At 46.3% G+C, this 23,276-nt stretch overlaps 2 protein-coding genes across 5 annotated transcripts; one reads left to right on the plus strand and one right to left on the minus strand.

Annotated features, from left to right (window-relative positions):
• Positions 1-571: 571 nt before the first annotated feature.
• Positions 572-2,168, minus strand: LOC120662333 (heterogeneous nuclear ribonucleoprotein A1-like). The gene is made up of 2 exons (XM_039941503.1): positions 1,941-2,168; positions 572-1,804 (listed from the first exon to the last, which is right to left on the minus strand). The coding sequence occupies exons 1-2, from the start codon at positions 2,166-2,168 to the stop codon at positions 572-574; spliced, it is 1,461 nt and encodes a 486-aa protein (XP_039797437.1).
• A 1,156-nt stretch (positions 2,169-3,324) lies between these two features.
• On the plus strand, positions 3,325-20,549 carry LOC120659618 (protein EARLY FLOWERING 5-like). Of its 4 annotated transcripts, none has more exons than XR_005669120.1 (10): positions 3,325-3,541; positions 4,406-4,499; positions 5,413-5,498; positions 6,007-6,056; positions 6,137-6,200; positions 6,286-6,367; positions 6,478-6,830; positions 6,993-7,511; positions 7,590-7,884; positions 20,384-20,549. XR_005669120.1 is itself a non-coding variant. In XM_039937816.1 (9 exons), exons 1-9 carry the CDS (start codon positions 3,461-3,463, stop codon positions 7,812-7,814), a joined length of 1,554 nt encoding a protein of 517 aa, XP_039793750.1. In that variant the 5' UTR covers positions 3,325-3,460; the 3' UTR covers positions 7,815-8,055. The 4 variants fall into 4 exon arrangements, 2 of the variants coding, with proteins under 2 accessions (XP_039793750.1, XP_039793751.1); XR_005669119.1 differs by lacking the exon at positions 20,384-20,549 and adding an exon at positions 12,013-12,331 and having other exon boundaries at positions 3,337-3,541; positions 7,590-11,936; XM_039937816.1 differs by lacking the exon at positions 20,384-20,549 and having other exon boundaries at positions 7,590-8,055.
• The last annotated feature ends 2,727 nt before the right edge of the window (positions 20,550-23,276 follow it).

The following is a 23,276-nucleotide window of genomic DNA, read 5'->3' on the forward strand; positions in this document are numbered from 1 at the left end:
TCTCCAGTCTTACTGTGTGCGACGCTCCTGCTGTGACTGCTTGGGGATGTTAGAGTATATCAAGGATATCTCTATATATTAGGTAGGTTAGGATTGTATCCGTATCCTACCATATCTATAAGAGAGGCTCCTTGCCCTCCAAATCATATGCCCCTATATATTCAGCCTCAAAAGCTCAGGCTAATACGGCCATCATATTATACACCAATTCTATCTCTTCTACACATACCAAACAAATAGTAAGAAGCTTGGCAATGCTTCTTGCATACAGAAAGTGCACAAGAGTGTACAACTATTCAGTGCTAAATGCAAGGCCCCATTTTATTTGAATATGTGGAAACAGTAGTATGACGAATTCACTATGCTGCAAGACAAAATAAATACAAAATACATGTCAACACTGTATCTATGAGTGTATCAACGATGTCACAGGAACATGTCCAAACTATATGATTTATCACTTTTCTTTGCAGTTATAGAATATCAATTGGGCAACATGTAACAAAACTCAAGATCAAACTATTTAGAGTGAATAGTTACACTGCTTTCCTAAACCAAGAAAATACCTATTTTAGTTCAGAAATGGAAATCTATAGGGTCTCAGGAAAAAATGTTGAAACAGGAACTGACCTCTGCTTGGCTGATTGTTGTTAACAGTATAGTTGCCCATGTAACTGGCTGATATGTCTGATTTGATATCTGGATCAATATTTTCGAGATCATGGCCCAAAGAAGGCAAGTCGACCTCAGATGATGCAAACCTCCAGGCAGTGCCACCATAAATAGAGCTGCTACCATATGTTTCAGAGTTGTTCACTTCATATGCATTACCTGATGCAGAGAAAGGTTCATCAGTTGTACCAGTCAAGTTGCTCCTCCCATGTCTGCCAGAAGGCAAACCAAAATTATTATCTCCATCTCCAGGGCCAAGATTACCTGATTCAAGGCTTAAAATGTTGCTTGTCCCACGAGCACAAGGGAGACCTCCCCAATTATCACCAATAATACTGACTTGACTTCCATTTCCAGGTGAAGAAAAAGCATTCATGTCTGTAGGATTGCTTGGGTAGTTTAAATTCTCATTACCCCAAACACTCCTAGACATTGAACTAAACATAGATCCTGAATGATCATTAAGACCAAGGTACCCGATAGGACCACCCAATCTGTTCGAATTTCCATTGTAATATGGACCCACTTGCATCCCATTGGAACTATTTATGAAACCATAGATTGGACCAAATGGTCCACTCAGCCAACCTGGAACATTCATGCTCATCCCAAAACCTGGGACAAATGAAGGGAATCCATTCCATGCACCTGGAAACATACCATACCTTCCATCCACTCTCAAGCCATAACCTCCTACGGGGTTCATGTTGTAACCCTGGTTGAAATCATTCATGAAGCGGTTGGTAGCATAGTTCTGCCCCACACATGCAGGTGAGCGTGCAACAGGTATTGGAGACTGCTCTTTTGGAACAGCCCTCTTAACCTCAACCATTTTACCATTCAGCTCATGTTTGCTCTTGTGCATAGCTTTGTCCACAGCATCTTCAGAATCATAGGTGATGAATCCGAAGCCCCTCGATCTCTGCGTGTAGCGGTCGTAAATCACAACCACTTCTGTTATGATGCCGAATTGCTCAAACAACCTTCTGCAGTCGGCTTTTGTAGCATTTGAGGGCAAACCTCCAACAAAGATCTTTTTAGTACGGTTCGGTCCAGATGATCCTATGTGGCTGGCATTTCTCTTGCTCATGATACTATGGTCGTCCCTGGGAAGGGCCTTCTTTACCTCCACCTGAATGAAAAATCGATAGTTCAGCTTGCACAGTAAAGAAGATAGCAACTTTCCAATAGAATTCCCACCAAAATTGCACAATGCTATATTATCAGCCAGACAAAAAAAAAGGAAAGGAGTGTAAAAGGGCAATTACCATGCGCCCATCGATCATGTGTTTGTCCATGGAGACCCGCTCTGCGACTGATGCGTCAGCAAAGACCACGAACCCAAAACCGCGGGCGCGCCCCGTGGTGCGATCTCGCATACTGATGGCTGCGGTGACATCTCCGAATCGGCCGAAATACTTGCGAAGGCGGTTCTCATTCATTTCCCATGAGATCCCACCGATGAAAAGCTTCCCAGAGTAGTTAGTCACCTCCATCGTTCCCATCCCCTCCTCTCCCTGCACTCCAAAAACATACAGATGACTTACACAACCAACCAGATCTAGAATTATACACACGGTGACGAGATCTGTTCCAGATCTAATCGCCGATTAGGGGTGACCCATCCGACAGCAGTGAGGGGGATCGAGGCGCTTACAGGTCGGTTGGTGGCGGCGGCAGGGAGGGATCGGGAGCTCGTCATTTCTCTCTGATGCTACTCACTAAGATCTCGATGCGAGCATGGGAAAGGGGGAAGGTTCCTTGGCTTGGAGACGAGGTCGAGGATGGAATCTGAGTCGGAGGCACAGCGCAAGAGCAAGCGCTGTAACTTCCTCGTGTTATAATGGAGGCTTAAGGACTTTTTAGGGGCCGTTTCAAAACGCTTAAAATTTCACAGGGTTTTTTTTGGTAAAAGTAAAAATAGTTTAGCTCCTTAAAATTCAAAAGTCCTGCCTTCCAAACACGGCCTCACATTTATATCCTACATGAGTTAACATACCTGAAGTATCTACGTGGTACATCATTTTCTCTCTATATATCCTACAAGGGGCACTGTGTAGGTTAATAGTTAACATACCTGAAGTATCTATGTGGTACACCATTTTCTCTCTCCACAAACATGTAAAGAGTATTCCCTGATAGTCTAATTATTATGCATGAAAACATGTAGTATCAGCCGGTTGATCACCAACATGAATAACCAAGAGCTTAAAATAACAATATTGTCTCGAATGCGCATTCACCTTCCACAAATGGGTACTCTCTTAATCTATCCATTAGAAGCGTAGCAAACTTTATCTTGTACACAAGAGAGCAGATAACGGAAGGTCCTTAGTACTACCACCGTAATAATTGCCTACAGCCACTCTACGTTCCTCTCGCTAGTATCGAAATGATGGGATTTGTTAGGCAAGGATGAAACATCCCAAAAAGGGTAGAGATCACTCTCTCCAGTACGCGCCAACATCATCACCTCGAATGAATGGGCTTTTTTCTCAAGCCTTTTCTGTCCGAGGCATTCCAACGGCCCAAAAGAAAAATAGTCACACACCAGGGCTGGTCTGGGCTGGGCCTGGTGGATCAACCCGGCCGGGGGAGGCAAAGAAAGAGGCGGTTCGATTGGGCTTTGGATTAATCGAGTCCAATCCGACCGTCTGGCCGAGTAGCCACAACAGCTAACCCCGTCGCGGCGGATCCCACGCCGGACGCCCCCTCCCCTCGCTCCGCTCGGGTGTGAGCCCCTCGCCGCCGCCGCCCGTCGCCGGAGGGCGAGGAGGAGGCGGGAAAGATGAAGACGACCAAGGGGGGCAAGGTGATGAACCCCACCGATGCCTTCCGCAAGGAGCAGCGGAAGAAGGAGCTCAAGCGGGTGAGTGTCCCCCGCCCAACCCTAGGGTTTCCCCGCGACGCCCGCTGGTTCGGTGCGGGCGCCCTATTCGGTCCGCGATCGCGATGATGGTGCTGGTGGTTTGACTCGCTAGGCTTTGTTTCCGGTCGATTAGGGTTATCCGGGGTGCGACGGTAGCTTCGTGGATTGGTGGTCTGTCTGATCCGCGGAGCCCCAAAATTTTTCTGATTTAGTTCTTGCTACAGAGGATTGAAGCATTATAACCTAGTAATTTGGCATGGGAAAAGTCCTATCCCGTGCAAGATGCTTATTTAGATTAGTTTTTTTGTCGATGCATGTTAAATTTGAGGATCTTAAATGCCGCAGAAGAACCAAATACATAACTGTAGTTGTTGAATGGTACTTGTATTTTGGCAGTTTGACTGTGAATTGTATGTTCTGGTGATTTTGTTTCGTTTTGTTGTCGAATTAACTATTAGGGGGATTGAGCTATCTTATGTGAAATATAGGAGTTCCTTGATTTGTTTGGTAGGCATCAGCGCATGGTACATTTGGTTTGTGCTCGTGGTGAGGCAAATGTCATACTCAACAAGTATTAAATATCATGAGAATGCAAAACTTGTCTGCAGGAACTTCTACTATAGTAAGCCCTCCAAAAGGCATCAGTGTTTTGCTCCTAGGATGTTGTGTTTAAAGGACAGAGCGGTGGTTGAAGTTTGGTAGAACATGTAGCTATGTGTTCAGGTAGATGATCAATGTTGTTTCGCATAGTGAACAAGCTAACTGCCTGCGATTGTTGTGAACTCATATGAAATGTGGTATATTGCTATTTTTCTTTACCAATTCATGCCATCTAAATGTTCTCTTTTCGCACTTATCTTCCAGAACAAAAAAGAAAGGAAGAAGGTGCGGGAGGTTGGTATTTTAAAAAAGGATCCAGAGGCTATACGGGAGCAGATTGAGAAATTGGAGAAGATGAGTAAGTAAATCAAAGTTTATCTACCTGCATTTACAACAATGAATCAGAAAGTGATCTTTTGCAAAAACAATTATTCACTTTCATGAACCTTTTTTTTTCTATGCATATCTCATGTTTTTTGTTATTCTAATAATCTAGTTGTGATGAGATGGTTCATTTGGTAGGTAAAGATATCATTATCTTTATTATTGTTCATCAGTGGTGTACATTTATGTCCTATTTGCTTTATCCCTAACTTAGTTCCCATTCAAATTTCCAGTGATTTTGACTCATGCAGTTGGCTAATTATCTCTCTGTTCTGGTGTTTCTAGTATGGCTATATTGTTGAAACAGTTGTATACCTCAGGCATCATAGGGTATTAGCACGGAGTTACCTTATATGTATGTACCGTGACCTCACGAAGCATTATATTTTGCAATGTTTGCCTCTTGTTCGCCTCTTTCAGTTTTTATCTTCTCTGTTAACACGTGGCGTTTCATTTCATTTTCTAGTTTCCCATGAGTCTTATGACCCTGATAGTCATTTTAGCATAGAAAATCTAATGGTTCATTCTTGAGCATTCTAATCTGTGCGATTACAACTCAGCTACAATTTATATTTGTATTAATTTATATTTATATTTTAGCACAATGCGGGAAGCCTACGGCACTGGGTACGCCTTTTTTTTTATTAATTATTAGGACAGATTTTTCGTTTTTAATTCGTCATGAGTACTTTTAAAATTATAAGTTATAACACCATGCCTCTGTTAGTTGCATTCTTCGAGTAATTTTTCAGTGCACGGATTCTCTGTCATATTTGGATACATTTGCTTGCTTTGTGGGGACTATGTGGAAGTGTAGCGCTGATGATTAATTTTATCTACTCTAGCGCTTGTCAATCCTGAAATTATTTTTTCTTTTGTTGGTGCAGAGGCTGATGGTGCTCTTGACAAGGCTAGAAAACATAAGAAAAGACAGCTAGAGGATACATATAATCTTATTGTTAAGAAACGAAAGGTATTTTTATTTCAGAAGTCCAGGCTTTATGCACTTTTTTTTAAAAAAAATCATCCTACTCAGAACATGTTTCTTGTCAACACCCTGGCAAATTAGCTGTGCTAGGTATTCTTGGTTCTTGGCATCCATTTTTTGAAATGATTTTTTACATTCTTTTACCATTGTTCTTTGTAAGAATACCAGGATATTGGAAAGTGCTATTTCGAATGATTTTGGTAAAATAAACCATGCTGTTAATAAGCATCTAGTTCCACTTTATGCTTTCAGTGTCAATGGCAATTATTGACTGAATGTTTTGATTTCTCGACATTGGAAGATTTAGACTACAAGGATTTTGATGATAGTATTGATTAGCTATGCATTGTTATAATAAAAGTGATTTTTTGTCAGTTAAGCTTGACACATAAGTTCTGCACTAAGTTAGGTAACTACGGCAAGGGCGACATAGCAGTAAATTTCTTGCTAATTCAGACATAAAAGTTCATTACTTTCTCATGATTTTTGCCAGGAATATGAACAGAAAATGAAAGAGAAGGGTGAGCAGCCGGTTATGTTTGGGTGAGCCTTACTGATACTCATCCTATTATAGGTCGCAATGCTACTATTCCTATTACTCAATTACCTTTCTTTTCCCCCAGCCATCTTCCACCAAAGAGGCGGCCTGCAGCAGAGGAAGATGATAGAGCTAATCCTAAACCTGAGGTATGCTATGTTATTTATAAGATGTGGAGTTGTTTTAAAAGATTTTTGAATATTTGAATAGATACTTACCATGTTTGTATTACAGGACTCTGTTTACTATCATCCAACCTTAAATCCATCTGGAGCACCACCACCTGGAAAACCTCCCATGTACAAATCATCTATAGGTTAATAATCTTTACCTCTCTTTAGCTAGTAAATCTTTCATTTTAATGTCCTTACAGTTTAGTGATCATCACTAGGTTTTTCTCAGTTTCATTTCTTGGTTGACATGCAGGACCAAGGATCCCACTGCCTTCGTCATCCAACGCCGGGGCCACATCTTCCATGTCAGAGTCTGAAGCAGGTCCATCCACCCTGCCACCCCCTCCACCGCCGCCACCATTGCCAGCCACCTCAGAACCCATTGATCCATCTGCTCCTTTCCCTTTGCCCCCACTCCCACCACCGCCCCCACCACCACCTAAGCCTGTCAGTGACTCAGCACTGCCAAGCTTACCGCCGCCACCTCCGCCTCCGCCGGGCCCACCACCAAGAGAACCTGCATCAGGTCATACACTACTTCCACCACCCCCGCCTCCACCGCAGAGGTCATCTGGTGCAAACGAGAGCATGACAGATTCTGCTCAGGTGCCTACTTTGGATCTCTTGTGTATATTTAGTAGAGTTCTTTAATAGGGCAATGTTCTAACTTGGTAATCCTATTATTAATGTACTGAACTGATAATCCTCATGATTTAAATTGTTTGGATGCTGGCCTTTGTGACTAGTCTGATATAGCCTTCTTTGCAGCCCTCAGTTGTCCTTCCTCCACCGCCTCCACCGCCTGGGTTGCCACCAAAATCAAATGACGTGGAAGCTGCTGGCACTTCAAAGGATACTCCTGGATTTAAACAAGATACCACTGCAAGGATCTTACCACCACCACCTCCACCACAATCATCAAATTTGCCACCTCTACCACCAAGGCCCCCATCGCAACCTGATATGCTAGCTCCTGGAGCCATGAGATTTCCGCCACCGCCACCAGATTCAAGGCCACAGTTTATGGCTCCTGGAGTTGCCAGGCCTCCTCCACCTCCTCCAGGGTTACCCCCATCTCAGATGCCAATGCCACCATATGGCGTACTTCCTGGTCCACCACCGATGCCTAGGCCTCCATTTTTGCCAGGACCCCCTATGCATCCAGAAGAGTTTGCTGCCTTTGGACCAAGGCCTCAGTTACCTCAGCAGCCATCATATGTGAAGTCAGCAGCCCCAACAGTTGTCAAGAGACCATTGGCACAGCACACTCCTGAGCTGACGGCTATGGTACGTTAACCACCTTCACATTGTTGATCTAAAATAGTTGTAATACAATTTGCTCATTCTGCTTTAAATTATCTGCAGGTGCCTGCATCAGTTCGGGTCAAGAGAGAATCCGCCCTCCCGAAACCAAAACCAAAGGCGCAGCAGCAGCAGCAGTCATCATCGCCATCCATTTCAAAGCCTTCAGTGACCCTTATAAGAAGTGATGTCCAGCCATCTTCGTCAGCACCCAAGCCGCCAAGCATTGATGATTCATATATGGCATTCTTGGAAGATATGAAGGAATTAGGTGCTCTTGATGGGTAACTCAAGCAGATATGTCTGATTGCACTATAGCTTCTGCTGTTTGAACATGAGCACCATCATTGATCTGTGGCTACTTGTTGGGATCTTAGCTTCTTAGACGCCCAGACAGGGAGCATGAACAGTATGAAGGTGGCAATAAACGTAGGTGCTGAATTCTCCAATAATAGTTAGAAAATTCAACCCCTTACACTGTGGAGAGGGGACTATTTATACCTCTAGCCCTCGGCCAGGTTTTCCTAAATTGCCCCCTCCTAACTCATTTACTGCTCACTTCTAGCCGGCTTCGGGGTAAAATTATAAGGTGAGAGGTGTACAAATCCAACCTCACGTATTCGAGAGGTACAAATCCGACCTTCTCACATATTCACGTTTCACACACATCTACAACTGACGAAGATTTTCACTTCCTTCGGGGACCTCCGGGAGTCACAGCCATGAAGGTTCCATCAACGAGCAATCAGCCGTCATCTTTGTTCCCGAAGTTGATCAATTTACCCGAAGGTCCTGGTCTTAGAACTTGTGTTTCTGAGCAACCGTTCGTCACCTTCGGCCGGACGAAGGTGATATCCTTCGTCACCGAAGGTATTGACCTTTACGCTTGCGCTTCTGGGCAGCCATCCGTCACCATCGGTCTACAGAAGGTGATATCTTTCGTCCCGAAGGTCATGGTCTTTGAGCTTGCGCTTCTGAGTGTTCATCCGATACATTCGGTATGCTTGGCTTCCTCTCGTTGGGGCCCTGCAAACGAGTTAAGGAGCATTTTCGATGGTGAGGGCTTGACCCGAAGGTCCAATCCCCAACAGTAGCCCCTCGAGGGCAAGGTCCGAAGCCGATGGTCCGAATCCGCGTTGAAAAGAAGATTGCAAGTAACCTTCGGGAAGCTCCCGAGGAAAAACGTCTCCCAAACTGTCGGCTGCAACAGTCAGTTTTGGTGGTTTATGTGTTGTGCTCCTATTGCGCCGCTTGGGCGGCCGACTCCTCGATTTTACTGTTGGTACTGTTACTTTCCCTCGCCTATATAAGTGGAGGGGGGTTAAATTCTGTGCCCTCTCGAGCTTTGCTTACCTTCGGCGCTTTCCACTATTAAGCGTTTCTTTCGAAGGTTTCGTTATCGTGCGTGGTCAAGTTGGTCATTTTCCTCGGTGTAAGTGGATTTGTGGTTCATGGCTCGTACTAAGCAAACAGCGAGATTGATCGAAGGTTCGTTTGAACCCTTTTTTCTAATTTGCTTTTCTTCGTTTTTGTGTAGATATGGCATTCCTTAAGAGGGCGGTTCTTCGTGCAGACTCTGGTCCAGCTGCCGAAGGAGAGGCGGGTGGTTCGCAGCCTTCTCAGCAGCAGCAGTCCAGCGAAAGTCTTTCGGCGGTGTCCGCGGACGTGTCGGAACTAATGGCTCCGGAGAAACGTAAGACTTTGCTTTTCGAGCCATCTGTCGTTTCTCAGAGCACGATAGACTTCTACGTTTCGAAGGGCTATTTCGCCGAGGGTATTTGTCGACCTCCGGGGGCCGAAATGATTCTTGTACCGGAGACCGGCGAGGTTGTGGTCTTTAAGGATTTTTTTTACAGCGGGGCTTAGGCTTCCGATGGATCCAATTGTGCCGAATGTTTTGGACCCATTTAACGTGAAGCTCCACCACTTTACCCCGAACGGGATTGTTGCATTGGCCAAGTTTTTGTGGGTGGTGCGGACCTTCGGAGGGGAAGTGCCCGTGGATGCTTTTTGTAGGCTTTTTCAGCTGCACTGCCAGCCTCGTAATGTTTATGTAGATGATGATGCCGAGCTTAGCGAGGTTCAGAACGGCTGCTGCACCTTCGTTCCTCGCAAGCCGAACAAAAGGACCGGCCTAGTGAAGGTTATGCTCTCGACAGCTTATAAGAACAAGTGGGAGGGGAACTGGTTGGGATACTGGTTTTATGCCAAGTTTGGCTTTCCTGATCCCGAATGTTCTGTCGAGGAGAAGTATCTGCTGGCTTCGGACATTGAGATGTTCGATCACGTCTATCAGCCTGCCTTCAGCAAGCATGGGCCGGGTTTCAAATCGTGTCTGGAGGCCTTCATGACGGCTTGCCAAGTTTGCGGTGGCAGGGATGCTGTCGAGGAATTTCTGGCTGCGAAGGTTTGGCCTTTGGCTGCTGGTTGGTCTCCGTCGAGGTTCGAGCGCAAGCGCTTTGCTGGTTTGAAGTATGATGTGACTTTTCCGGTTTTTGGGCTTCGAAGGTCCGAACGTTCCAGTGACGAGGTTATTTTGGGTGAGCTAGAGCGGCAGGCTGCGGAGATACTGGGTCCTTGGAACAAAAAGGAGTATCATTCTTTGGTGGAGGTGTGCGGCGATAACCTTCGGTTGAACCGGTGTTTGGCTGAGATGGGCGTGGCCTACGAGGCTCGGCCGGTGCCGGCGAATGCCGTTCCAAGAATGACTCCGCCGGGGAACGTTGGTTCGGAGGTTCCTGGGTCGAAGTCCAGAGGTAAGGCTAAGGTGGAGGAGGCGGGGAGCTCCGGGGCTACTAGCACGCGAGGTCGCGGGCGTGGTCGGCAACCTTCGAGCACGAGGGTTTCTGTTGCGAGGGCTGAGAGCGCCAAGAGGAAGGCGCAAGATGAGGAGGTTTCTTCGGGCGATAGCGGTACGCCCTCATTCATGGAAGAGCTCATGGGGACTGTGGGCGGGGAGATTGTAGTTCCCGAGGGGAGGCTTTTTAGATCCCGTTATGATCTTAGCGATGAGTACGAGACCATGCTTTTTGGTTCCGGACGTCGGGTTGAGGTGGCGAGAGCGCTGATTAACCTTCACTGTCCTCCGAAGGTATGACGAAACGCCGGAGGATTCAGAGTCTTGTCAAGACTGGGGCTAAGCATGCGGATATTTCGAAGCCGCCTGAGCCTAGGCCTATTGGGCCTGTGGTTGGTGTCCCGAAGGATGCAGCGATGACGACGGCGGTCGCCACACCTTCCCTTGTGGCGGGTGCCGAGGAGGGGGAGATCGTGGTTGGTGAGACGCTGCTCTCTCTCAAGGGCGGGGATTTCCCAGGCGGAGTCTCGGCTCTACCTACGGATAGGGAGGTGGATGTTCTGGAGGGGTTGGGCTTCGATGAAGCCGGTAAGCTTCGTTTCCTTGGTTTTGACAGCTCTTGGTTTGTTTGTGATCTTATAGGGTCCCTCTTTTTATTTCCTTCGCAGCTGTGTCTGCGTCGATGAAGCAACTTTTGGCGTTGATGCAAGGGCCTGGCCGGACCGGGATTCTCCCCCCTGAGAAAGGTAATGCGGGGTTTTATTTTGTTTAGCTTTTGTTCAATTTTTGGTGTCCCCGAAGGTCATTTTGTGTTTGATTTAGAGTTTAATGCAGCTGTGGCAGAAACATCCACTTCTGATGCTGCATTCATCGTGGCCGACTTGAGCAAGAAGCTTGCCCACGCTAGCCGAATTTTGATGCAGAAGGCCAAGGCGGACGTGGACCTTCGGGTCAAGAGCGCCACTGAGAAGCTGAGCCTGTCGGAGAAGCTACGGCGGGCTGAGGCGGAGGTTCTCGCTCTGAGTGATGAGAACACACAATTGAAGGGGAAGTGTACCAGGCTGGAGGCGGCAGCGAGGGACAACGAGAAGGTTCTTGAAAACCTTCGGAAGACGGTAGAGGATGACGCCAATGAGAAGAAAGCTCTTAGGGATAAGGTTAGTGAGTTGGAGTCGATTCAGACTAGGGTGGTGGAGCTCGAGGGGGTTTTCTCGGAGGTAGCCGCTCGGGCCGACGCGGTGTACCAAGAGTACAGGAAGGCTCTTGATGCCCTTGGAGCGGAGCCTTTGCCCTTGCCTGAACCGACCGAAGGTCCCCAAGTTTTCTTTCAACTTTTGGGCTAGCTGCTATCGGAGTTCGAGGGCCTCGGGGAGGTGATGAACGTTGCAAATGATAACGCGGCGTCCGTCTCCTTTGAGAGGCTTGTTTGGAACCTTCTCCGTGCCGGCGCCGTCGACCTTTCTAAGATCGAAGGGGGTTTTCAGTACGTTCCCTACGAGGGTTTGTCCGAAGAGGTTGACAGGATTCAGAATGTCAAGATTGCGTACTTCGAGCGCTTCTGGGAGCCTTCGGGGAAGGTCGCTGTTAGGACCCTCGCGGCTGCTGCGACAGGGGTAAGCTTTCTTTCAGATGGCTCTGAATTTTTTTGGTTTTTGGCTTTCTTGTGGTAAAAATTTGTCATTTGTGCAGGAATTAAATCCTGATCAGCCTTCAGTGGTCGATGGGACACACGAAGCGAGCAGGTCTCCTTCGGGACGCGAAGCGGACAGATCGCCGAGAGCTCAGGTGTAAAGACTAGCTTGTAGGTGTTTGTTTTGGGGGGCTTTAGAACTTGTTTGTAAATATTCCCATGCTGCAGGGCGTGAACAATGCTAGGGTATCGATGAGCTGGGAGGCTTTCAGCCTTGCTCGTCCCGGATGCAGCGTTGCAGAATACTTGTTCTGGTCCGGACGTGATTCATTGTAATCTTTTTTCTTTCGTTCGAATGTTAACTTCGCGTTGCTTCTCGATGTGTATGTACTTGGGGATTGCCTTTCCCGGGGCTTCTTATTGTGTATCCTTCGGGCTCCCTCTTTGTGTGCATCCTTCGAGATGCCTTTGTGCGGGCATCCTTCGAGATGACTCTTTGAATTCTGTGTTTTGTGCACCCTTCGAGGTGCATTGTGGTGTGCATCCTTCGAGGTGTTTCTTTTGGTGCATCCTTGGGGATGACTCTTTGAATGCATCCTTCTAGGTGATGTGTTTTGTGCACCCTTCGAGGTGCCTTGTGATGTGCATCCTTCGAGGTGCTTTTTTTGGTGCATCCTTGGAGATGACTCTTTGAATATATCCTTCGGGGTGCCGTGTTTTGTGCACCCTTCGAGGTGCCTTGTTATGTGTATCCTTCGAGGCAACGCTCGTTAGGGTTTTGTTTTGGAAAAACGTCTCCCCCCTTCCTAACAAGTTGTTGCCCGGAGACATTTTTGTAGAACTTTGATTGACTATTTGTTTACCACCTAGGCAACGCGAGGAAATTTCGATTTTTTGAGAAAACGTCTCCTCCCTTTCTTGCGCGCTGTTGCCTTCGGTGGGTTTTGTTCTTTTTATTGTTTGAATCGAGAGATTGATGCCGAGGGGTTTGATTGAAAAACGTCTCCCCCTTTTCGGCATCCATGTTTCGATCGTTCCGAAGGCATTTTCTTTAGCCGAAGGTTTTTTTGTTCGGTTCGTCTTAACAGTCGAAACCCCCCTTTATTGCTGAAGGTCATTTTTTCGAACCTTTTCAAAGGTCGAAGCCCCTTGGCGTTTTTTTTGCGCTTATTGTGCCTATTGTGCCGAAGGTTTTTTTTTCAGACTTTTAAAAGGTCGAAGCCCCTTGGCTTTCTTTTTGTCCTTATTGTGCCTATTTTGCCGAAGGTTTTTTGGTTCGGACCTTCAAAAGGTCGAAGCCCCTTGGCGTTGTTTTTGCACTTTTTGCGCTTATTTTGCCGAAGGTTTTTTGGTTTGGACCTTTAAAAGGTCGAAGCCCCTTGGCGTTGTTTTTGCACTTTTTGCGCCTATTTTGCCGAATATTTTTTTGGTTCGGACCTTTAAAAGGTCGAAGCCCCTTGACGTTGTTTTTGCATTTTTTGTGCCTTTTTTGCCAAAGGTTTTTTGGTTCGGACCTTTAAAAGGTCGAAGCCCCTTGGCGTTGTTTTTGCACTTATTGTGCCTTTTGTGCCGAAGGTTTTTTGGTTCGGACCTTTAAAAGGTCGAAGCCCCTTGGCGTTGTTTTTGCACTTTTTGTGCCTATTTTGCCGAAGGTTTTTTGGTTCGGACCTTTAAAAGGTCGAAGCCCCTTGGCGTTGTTTTTGCACTTATTGTGCATTTTGTGCCGAAGGTTTTTTGGTTCTGACCTTTAAAAGGTCGAAGCCCCTTGGCGTTGTTTTGGATAAGTATGCAAAGTTTATGGATTATGTATACTTTGCTAACTTATTGTTTTTGGTAGCATGTAGATGCTTGCCGAAGCTTGCCATTTGGGCTGCTTAGGCAAAGGTGACACTTTGTTTGAGGGAAGTTCATTTCATTGAAATGGTTTACAATGGGTCCGCCTCGTCAAAAACCTCACCTCCGTTGTGGAGTTTCCCCCTGTGAGGAAAAGAGTACGGTCCTTTTACAAAGTAAAAAGAACTGAAAGAGTTTGCGAAGGTCTGCGTTCGCTTACAGTTTCGCGATGCGGCCTTTTTACAATCTTAAATGTAGTACTTTTTAAGGTTGTCTGCATTCCAATGATGCTGCAGCTCATTGCCTTCGGCGTCAGACAGGTGATATGACCCTGGCCTGTTGCTCTTAATTACTAGAAATGGCCCTTCCCACTTGGATTCGAGTTTGCCGGAGGTTTCGGCGTTTGGCTTTCTTTTTAGGACCCAGTCTCCGACTGTGATGCTCTTTTTTACGACCTTCTTGTCCCTCCACCTCGTGGTTTCTTGCTGATACTTTTCTAGGTTTTCCGAGGCTTGTAGGATGTCTAGCTCCATGAGGTCTTTGTCATCCGAGGGGATGGCCTCAACTTGGTGGGTTACCCTTAGGCTTCGGTTTTTGAGCTCCTCTGGTGTCATTGCTTCGGCACCGTAGAGTAGCCTGAATGGGGTAAATTTGGTTGTTCTTGATTCTGAGGTGTTGTGGGACCAGATACCTTCGGGAGTTTATCGGCCCATTTGCCTTTTTTCTGATCAAACAGGCACTTTTTGATGCTGCCGAAGATGATGTCGTTGGCTCTTTCAACGGCCCCGTTGGATTGCGGGTGGTACACCGAGGCAAAGATTACCTTCGTGCCCAAACTGTAGCAGAATTCTTTGAAGAGTTGTGAATCGAATTGTTTGCCGTTATCGACAGTGATCTCCCTTGGGACCCTGAACCTGCAGATGATGTTCTGCCAGAAGAATTTTCTGATTGTTTCTGATGTGATGTTGATGAGTGGCTTGGCCTCAATCCACTTTGTGAAGTACTCTACAGCAACTGCTACGTATTTGTAATTGCCCTATGCTGTGGGTAGAGGTCCAACTAGGTCAATTCCCCATCTTTGAAGAGGCCAGATCGGAGGTATCCGCTGAGTTGACTCCGAAGGTTTAGAGGACTTCAGGCCCATCATTTGGCATGCTTGGCATGTTTTCACTATGTGCTGAGCGTCCTTCAGCGCCATTGGCCAGAAAAATCCTTGCATAAAGGCTTTTGAGACAAGTTGTCTGAAGCCAATGTGTGATCCACAAAATCTGGAGTGAATTTCCTTGAGGAGTTCGATTCCTTCGGTTGTCGAGATGCAATTTAACCATGGGTTGGTGACGCCTGACTTGAACAACTCTCCCTCGGAGATGATATAGCCTCTCGCTCTCTAGAACATTTTTTTTCTCCTCTTTCTCATTTGGCAGCTCGATGTTTCCTCGAAGGTACTCCATTATAGGAGTTCTCCAATCTTCGGCTGAGATGACTGAAACTTGTTTTTCTTTTTTCGGCTTGATTGAAGGTTCTGTTATTTCTTCGAAAAATACATCCGAAGGTAATTGTTCCTTTCTAGATGCTGCTTTTGCCAGTTTGTCAGCTTCGTCGTTCATATGCCTCGGGATATGTACGATGTCGAAGCCTTTGAAATGCTTCTCCATGGCTCTGACGGCATCGGGGTACTCGATTAGTTCTGGTTTTCTTGCCTCTGCCTTTTTCGACGTGGTCTCTGACGACCTTCGAATCTGTTCTGACTATGAAATTTTGATGGCCAAGTGCTTTCATTTTGCGGAGGCCCAGGAGCAAGGCTTCATACTCGGTTGTGTTGTTGGTTGATGATTCAAGGTTGCTGAAGCTTAGCCGTGCGGCGTATCTTGTTTTTGCTCCCGAAGGAGATTCTATAATTGCAGCAATTCCAGCTCCTTCGGTGCACCAGGCTCCATCGCAGTGCACGATCCAGGTTTCAGCTGATGGTTCCTCCTTGGAGATTGGGGATGTCCAGTCGGCAATGAAGTCTGCCAATACTTGTGACTTGATGGCTGTTCTTCTCTCTAAGTCTATGTAGAACTCAGATAGTTCTGAAGCCCATTTGGCAATCCTGACTGAGGCCTCCCTGTTGCTGAACAGGTCATGCAGAGGTTGATCTGTAACTACGATTATCTTGTGGGCTTCGAAGTAGTGTCGAAGCTTTCGAGCAGACATGACTACCGCATATGCGATTTTCTCTAGCTCTGAGTACAGGAGCTTCGAGCCAGCTAGAGCTTCGGATACGAAGTAAACTGGTAGCTGCTTCTTCTTCCCCTCAGTTTCTCTCTCGAGCACGAGTGCTGCACTGACAACAGAGTAGGATGCCGCGATGTACAGTAGCAACACATCCTTCGGGTCCGGTGAGGTCATTTTAACCATGTTCTGGAGATGGTTTTTGAGTGCTTGGAGAGCTTCGCTTTGCTCGGGTCCCCACTCGAATTTGTTTGCATTGCGAAGGACCTTGAAGAATGGAAGGCTTCGGTCAGCAGAGCAAGGGATAAATCTATTTAGGGCTGCTATCCGCCCTGTGAGCTTCTGTACGTCCCTGATGGACTTGGGTTCCTCCATGTTCCAGAGAGCTTTTACTTTGTCAGGGTTTGCTTCGATGCCTTTGGTGGACACAAGGCATCCTAGCACCTTTCCTTTGTGAACTCCGAAGATGCACTTGCTAGGGTTCAAGGACAGGCCTGCTTTTCTTAGGATTGCGAAGGTTTCAGCCAGGTCTGCCACATGATTGCCTCTTATTGAACTGGTTACTACAATATCATCAACGTAGGCCAGAACATTTCTTCTGAGTTGGTGCTCCAGGACCACCAAAGACATTCTTGAAAAAAACTGTCCGGCATTTTTCAATCCTTCGGGCATCCTCACGAAGCAGTAGGTGCCAAAGGGGGTTATGAAGCTTGTTTTTTCTTCGTCTTCTTTCCTCATCCAAATCTGATGGTATCCGGAGAAACAATCCAGTAGAGACATCAGTTGACTATTTGCCGCATCATCGACAACCCTGTCGATTCTTGGCAGCGGGAAGTCATCCTTCGGGCAGGCTTTATTGAGGTCAGTGAAGTTGATGCACATGCGCCACTTGCCATTCTTCTTTTTTACCGGCACGGTGTTTGCCAGCCATGTTGGGTATTTGACTTCTCAGATAACTTTTGCATCTAGCAGTCTCTGGACTTCGGCCTTGACTGCTGCAATTTTTTCATCTGCCATTTTGCGAAGCTTCTGCTTCTTTGGCTTGATGTTTGGGTTGATATCCAAGCGATGCTCAATGATATCTCTGCTGACGCCCCGTAGGTCACTAGCGGACCATGCGAAAACATCTTGATTCTTGCGAAGAAATTCAAGAAGCTCTTTTTCTTCCTCGGGCTCGAGGGTTGCGTTGATGGTTACCATTTTGTCGGGCAGATGTACGTCTAGGGGGACCTTCTTGACTTCGCAGTCTTCCTCGAAGTTTGTTTTGTCGTTATCTCTCTGCTGCTCCTTGAAGGTGGCAGGCTTGGATTCAGTCCGAAGGTTGTGGACATTTTTCTGGCCTGGGGTGTATCCCCGCTCTATGTGCCGCATGAGCTACTGGTCTCCACGGACGGTGATGACCCCCGCGGGAGCTGGAATCTTCATGTTCAAGTACAGTTGATGGACGATAGCTTCGAACTTGTTGATTGTCCCCCTTCCTAGGATTGCGCGGCATGGGTACGGCATCTCTATCATGTTGAAGGTGATGTGCTTTGTTCTTGCGTTGGCCGTGTCTCCGAAGGACATAACAAACGATAGTTTGCCGATTGCATTCACTCTCTTTCCTCCGAAACCTATTAGAGGGATATCCGAAGGCCGAAGCAGATTTCGGTCGATGCCCATCTTGTCGAAGGTGTCAGAAAAAATGATGTCTGCAGAGCTGCCAGTGTCGACCAGTATTTTGCCAATCCTCCAGCCCTGAATGTTTGCCTCGATGACAAGAGCATCTGTGTGTAGGTAGCTGATGAGGTTGACATCTTCTTCGGAGAAGGTGATCGGAGAGTGTGACCACTGGGTTCTCTTTGTTGGACCTTCGGAGACTATGCAGTGGACTTGCCTGAAGTAGTCTCTGCGCTGTCTCTTGTTCTCGAAGTCCAGGGTGGATCCTCCGGAGATGGGCATGATCATTCCGAAGGTTGGCAACGCCGCGGGTTGGCCATTTGTGGTTTGGTTTTCTTGCTTCCGTGGGTGGGCTGGGGGTGGTGGTAGCTGCTCTTGTGTTGGTTGAGCTTGGGTGGTGGGCTGACTGGGTTGTGTTTGCGGGTTTGGCCGCGGTTGCCAGTTGTGGTTGTAGTTGTAGTTGAACATTGGTGGGCAGTATGCTTGGGTAAATGCGGGAGGTGGAACGAACGAAGGTTGTGTGCACTGTATTTGTTGGGGAGGTTGTGGAGTCTGAGGCCATGTCGTGTGCCCAACTAGCTTGGCTTTTTTCTCGGACTCAATTCTGTCGAGTGTCTTTTTCTTCTCCGGGCATTTGTTTGTTCTGTGGTCGGAGTCAGACCCGTGGAAGTGACAGAAGAATTTTTTGGGCCTGCACGAAGGTCCACGACCTCGGCCCCTTCCTCTGCCGCGACCTCTGCCCCGTGCTCCGGACGAAGGTTGCTTGTCGTTTGAGTGCTTAGGTTCTGACTCTGGCGGTATCATGAAGGGATCAAAGGTTATCTGATCCTCATCTTCATGCGAAGGTTCCAGAGGTAAGATGAGCTGGTGAGCTGGCTGTTTCTCTAGCTGCCATGTTTGCTGATTGTATTTTTCTGCCTGACACATGATTCTTCTTTGCTCGACCCTTCTACGGTGGTCGGTGTCTGACTTTGCGTACTTTTCTGCTTCTGAATAAAGCTCCTCTAGAGTCCTCGGAGGCTCTCTTATGAGGTGGGAAGCAAGCTGGCCAGGCAGGAGACCCTCGATGCATTTCTCTATCGCATCTTTCTCTGGGAAGTTTGGAATTTGAGCCTTCTTTTGGATGAACCTCCGGAAGTAGTCATAGAGAGGCTCACGGTCATGCTGGGGGCATTTGAAGTCTTTCACAGTGTTGTTAGTGAGCCTTCTGAAGCCCTGGAAGTTCTGGAGGAGCCTTCCTTTCAGCTGATACCAGTTGTTGATTGATTGCGGAGGCAAGTACGAGTACCAGTTGGCCACAGAACCTTCGCAGACCATGACGAAGGACTTGGCCATGGTGGAGTCGTCACCTCCGGCCGAGGCAATGGTTGCTTCGTAGGCCATGAGAAACTGAGTTGGATCTGTTGTAGCGTTGTACTTGGGGAGCTGTGTGGGCTTGTAGCCGAGCGGCCATGAAGTTTGCTGCAGAGCGACCGAGAGCGGCGAGGTCGGGTCAAATGGGAGGTTGACCGGTGGTGGCCTTTGGTTTTCATTGTGAGCGAAGGCTGTCTGAAGGATGACACGGTTTTCTTGCTGGGAGGAACCTTCGGGCATTTCTTGGTATGCCCTCTGCAAGCTCTCAACTTCTGCCTCCATCTCTGCTAGCCTGCGTCTGGCCTCGGCTAGCTTGTTTGCCTAGTCCAGTGCCCTCTTTTTGGTGGCAAGCTGAGCTTCGATGTTCTTTTTCTTCATTTCAAGGGCCTTGAGATTGAGTGCTGCTTCTGTGAGTTGATGAGCTTCGGTGTTTTCAGTGTTATCAATTGGATCTCCATGAAGAGCAGCTTCGTTGGTGATGTCTTCAATTTGTGGGTTGGCTCCTTCGTGCTGCGGTTGAGGGCCATCGAGGGTACGGCCAGGCTCAGTGGAGGTGCTTGAGGTGCCGGCGGTGGCTTTCTTCTTCGCTGGGGCCATCGTGTGTTGTCTTTCGTGCTGGAACGGTGGGCGCCACTGTTGGGATCTTAGCTTCTTAGACGCCCAGACAGGGAGCATGAACAGTATGAAGGTGGCAATAAACATAGGTGCTGAATTCTCCAATAATAGTCAAAAAATTCAACCCCTTACATTGTGGAGAGAGGGGGCTATTTATACTCCTAGCCCTCGGCCAGGTTTTCCTAAATTGGCCCCTCCCAACTCATTTACAGCTCACTTCTAGCCGGCTTCGGGGTAAAATTACAAGGTGAGAGGTGTACAAATCCGACCTTCTCTCGTATTCGAGAGGTGTACAAATCCGACCTTCTCACATATTCACGTTTCACACACATATCTACAACCGACGAAGGTTTTCACTTCCTTCGGGGACCTCCGGGAGTCACAGCCATGAAGATTCCATCAACGAGCAATCAGCCGTCACCTTCGTTCCCGAAGTTGATCAATTTACCCGAAGGTCCTGGTCTTAGAACTTGTGCTTCTGAGCAACCATTCGTCACCTTCGGCCAGACGAAGGCGATATTCTTCTTCACCGAAGGTATTGGTCTTTACGCTTGCGCATCTGGGCAGCCATCCGTCACCTTCGGCCTACCGAAGGTGATATCCTTCGTCCCCGAAGGTCATGATCTTTGAGATTGCGCTTCTGAGTGTTCATCCGATACATTCGGTATGCTTGGCTTTCTCTCGTTGGGGCCCTGCAAACGAGTTAAGGAGCATTTCCGAGGGTGAGGGCTTGACCCGAAGGTCCAATCCCCAACACTACTGAATCCTTCTCAGATACTTGACAGCATTTCATATATCCCAAAAGAAAACCTTGAGATTAGTTTAGTTGAAAATTGGGAAAACAATTGTAACCAACCTTTTGATAACTGTGCTGTTATGCTGCCCAACTGTGCAATGATAACAAGAGTCGTTGAAACTTGAATGGTTGGCTCTAGCTGGGATATCTCCCAGCTGTAGGTTCAACGATCCCCCTGGCAGATTTGGAGATAGGTCTGTCGTGGTGCACACTAATGTGCACTTTTTTTTTACTGTTTGAGGTCAGCAATTGGAGTTCTTCATATATGCTTGTGGAAAACGAGTAGCAGCTGTTGTGGAAATTGTAATATTTGTTAATGTCGGTGCCGACCAGTTCAATTTGTCGATGATAAGCCATGCTTTTATAGATTCTGTAGATATATGTTCTAAATTGAATACATCACCTTTTGTCCTGACGAGCTGGGATTCACTGCTTACAAGTTCTTGTGTACCTGGCTCATGCATCGCACTATGAAGCCTGCCCAGATTTCATGAGATACACACAGCTACTCATGTTTCAGGCCTTCACGTCTTTCTGAGGAATCATTGACGCTTCTGTGTCGGTCTAGGTAGCAAGGTGCCTCGTCCAGAAGTCCTTTGGAAACTTTTAAACATTTCACAATAAGGAACGTTATCGCCTCATTTTCTGCATATTAACTGATGCAGTATCATATGACACCAATGCAAAAAGTCTGTCACTTATGGAGCTGGATTGAAGAGTTTTGGTGCACTATGTCGGAAATGTTTCCCGATTTCGAAATGTTCCAATTCCATGGTAGTGCAAATGTTAAAGTCCCCAGTTGAGGTGAAATTTGTTTAAAAAAGGAAAAAGCATCTGTTTGGTTGATTAATAATCATGCCAGAAGGACATATAACTTGAACTGGGCATATCCAGACTGATCTTAAGCTCACGTTCTGTACAACAGTTTGAGTTTGTTTAGTCTACGAGCAACCGAAAATATTCCTCGGTTCCCTAACTCTATACCAGGGAGAAAGGAGACAGAGCTCCTGCCGGTTTTTTTTTTTTTTGATTTTTTTGAGGTGCCTTCATATGAATTGAACCTAGCCAAGTCAACACACAACATATTGTGTCGAAAATTTGCTATTTTACACCCACTGGCAAAAGGCACATGGGACATCAACGGCATGAGGAGACCTGCTAGAAGCAGTCGAATTGTTGTATGTCCGCAATTACGAAACATTTAGAACTGCATCATGAAAGTTCTGCATTTACATGAATTATAAATTATTGAATGACTTCAAACATAATTACCTAGCTCTACAATTTTAGTTTCTCGTTCCCAACAATTTTGTAAAACTTCCTTTTTTTCAAAATTAATGATAAAAACTGTGCTTATGTTGTTGAAACAAACTGGATTTGGAATATTTTTTTTCGAAAGGAAGACTGGATTTGAAATATAACATGCGAAATGAGAGAAATATACAGCAATCATTTGTGGACTGAGATCACTATCAGGCATGAGAATAACCAGTGGAACTTCAGCTCCAACTATAACATATGCCGTCAACAAGTGAAAGCTCATGAGCTCCAACCGCTACTGAATGATCAGAAGTTCAGAAGCGGGATGTGGGTTCAGAAACTGTTACCCAATTATATGTACTGTTGACTCGGGAATTCTGAATTGATTCTGAAACTTGTATTTCAGTTCAGAACCACCATCAATCAGTTCTTCCCACAAACCAAGCTTCAGCGTATTGTCAACTCCTTATCTGATCCTTGCACTTGCTCCAACTGAGTGTAAGGCTCTTGCTGCCCCCTCATTGACTTCAGCATTTCCCATGTAAAATACTATATTTTTGAACTCCCCTTGGGGGCCTAAAAGAAGCACAGGATGCAGTATACAACGTAACCACCTTTTTTGTTCCTTTAATTAATCCAAAGCTACAACGACTTAATGCTATTCTTTTTCTCTCAAGGTCAACTACGGCTGCTGGATGTACCTCTTATGAGTTTTGGACGCTCATAAATCACTTGTCATCTGATCGAAAATCGGGTCGGAATCAGGGAGTGCGGTGACCTGAAGAAATTGACAGGTAGAGATGCTACAACGAGTTGTTTATGATTCTGTACTTGTTATCACAAGACAAAAGAAGGGTCAAAAGTAACATTTAAAAACTACTCCCTCCTTCCCTGTTTATAAGGCATACACGTATATCAAGATTCAAACCTTGTCATCTTTGACCAATAATTTGACTATTAAATTTTTATTTTTATAATGCAAATTTCATATGATTGGATTCATAATCAAATATATTTTACAATGATTATAAGTTTATAATCAAAAGTGATATAATATATGATAAATAAATGGTCAAAGTGTTGTTTAGAAGACCGTGTCATGTTCCACCATGCCTTATAAACGGGGAAGGAGGGAGTAGTACTTTGCAAATTACAGGCACAGCTATCTTCTGAGGTCAATTTTAAGGGTTCGGGGTTTAGGGAGAATTGCTAGGGAATTTTCGGTGTTCTACTGAAACTTGATGTTTGTGATGGAATTCCCAAAGAACACAATGTCACAGTTTGTGCCGCACTGCGGCCGATCCAAATTCTTCAGTTACACTATTCCAGACGAGAAGTATTGAACTCATTCGGCAATCTTCAAACACCCGGATCCCCCGTTGACAATTTTGCCATCAATTTCACCTTGTCACTTTCACAATCTAAACAGGTGCATTTGTCCCCTCTGACGCTTGTGACTACTGAGTTTGTTTAATCACATGATTGAGCACATACCAATCCCCATCTCTGACGATATTATATATACAGGTACTTGTCATCATCCGGCATGTGGACTTCAAAATTTTATCCTACTCAAACAGCCACTTGGTTGTC

Source organism: Panicum virgatum, chromosome 2N (genome assembly GCF_016808335.1).
Source record: "Panicum virgatum strain AP13 chromosome 2N, P.virgatum_v5, whole genome shotgun sequence".
Taxonomy (NCBI): Eukaryota; Viridiplantae; Streptophyta; class Magnoliopsida; order Poales; family Poaceae; genus Panicum; species Panicum virgatum.

Bases quoted from the DNA above. Each gene is read 5' to 3' on its own strand.
- LOC120662333 (XM_039941503.1), bottom strand. From the start codon at position 2,168: ATGGAGGTGACTAACTACTCTGGGAAGCTTTTCATCGGTGGGATCTCA. The intron at 1,805-1,940 runs GTAATTGCCCTT...TTTTTCATTCAG, and splicing joins ACATGATCGATGGGCGCATG to GTGGAGGTAAAGAAGGCCCT.
- LOC120659618 (XM_039937816.1), top strand. From the start codon at position 3,461: ATGAAGACGACCAAGGGGGGCAAGGTGATGAACCCCACCGATGCCTTC. The intron at 5,499-6,006 runs GTATTTTTATTT...GATTTTTGCCAG, and splicing joins TTATTGTTAAGAAACGAAAG to GAATATGAACAGAAAATGAA. The intron at 6,368-6,477 runs GTTAATAATCTT...GTTGACATGCAG, and splicing joins CATGTACAAATCATCTATAG to GACCAAGGATCCCACTGCCT.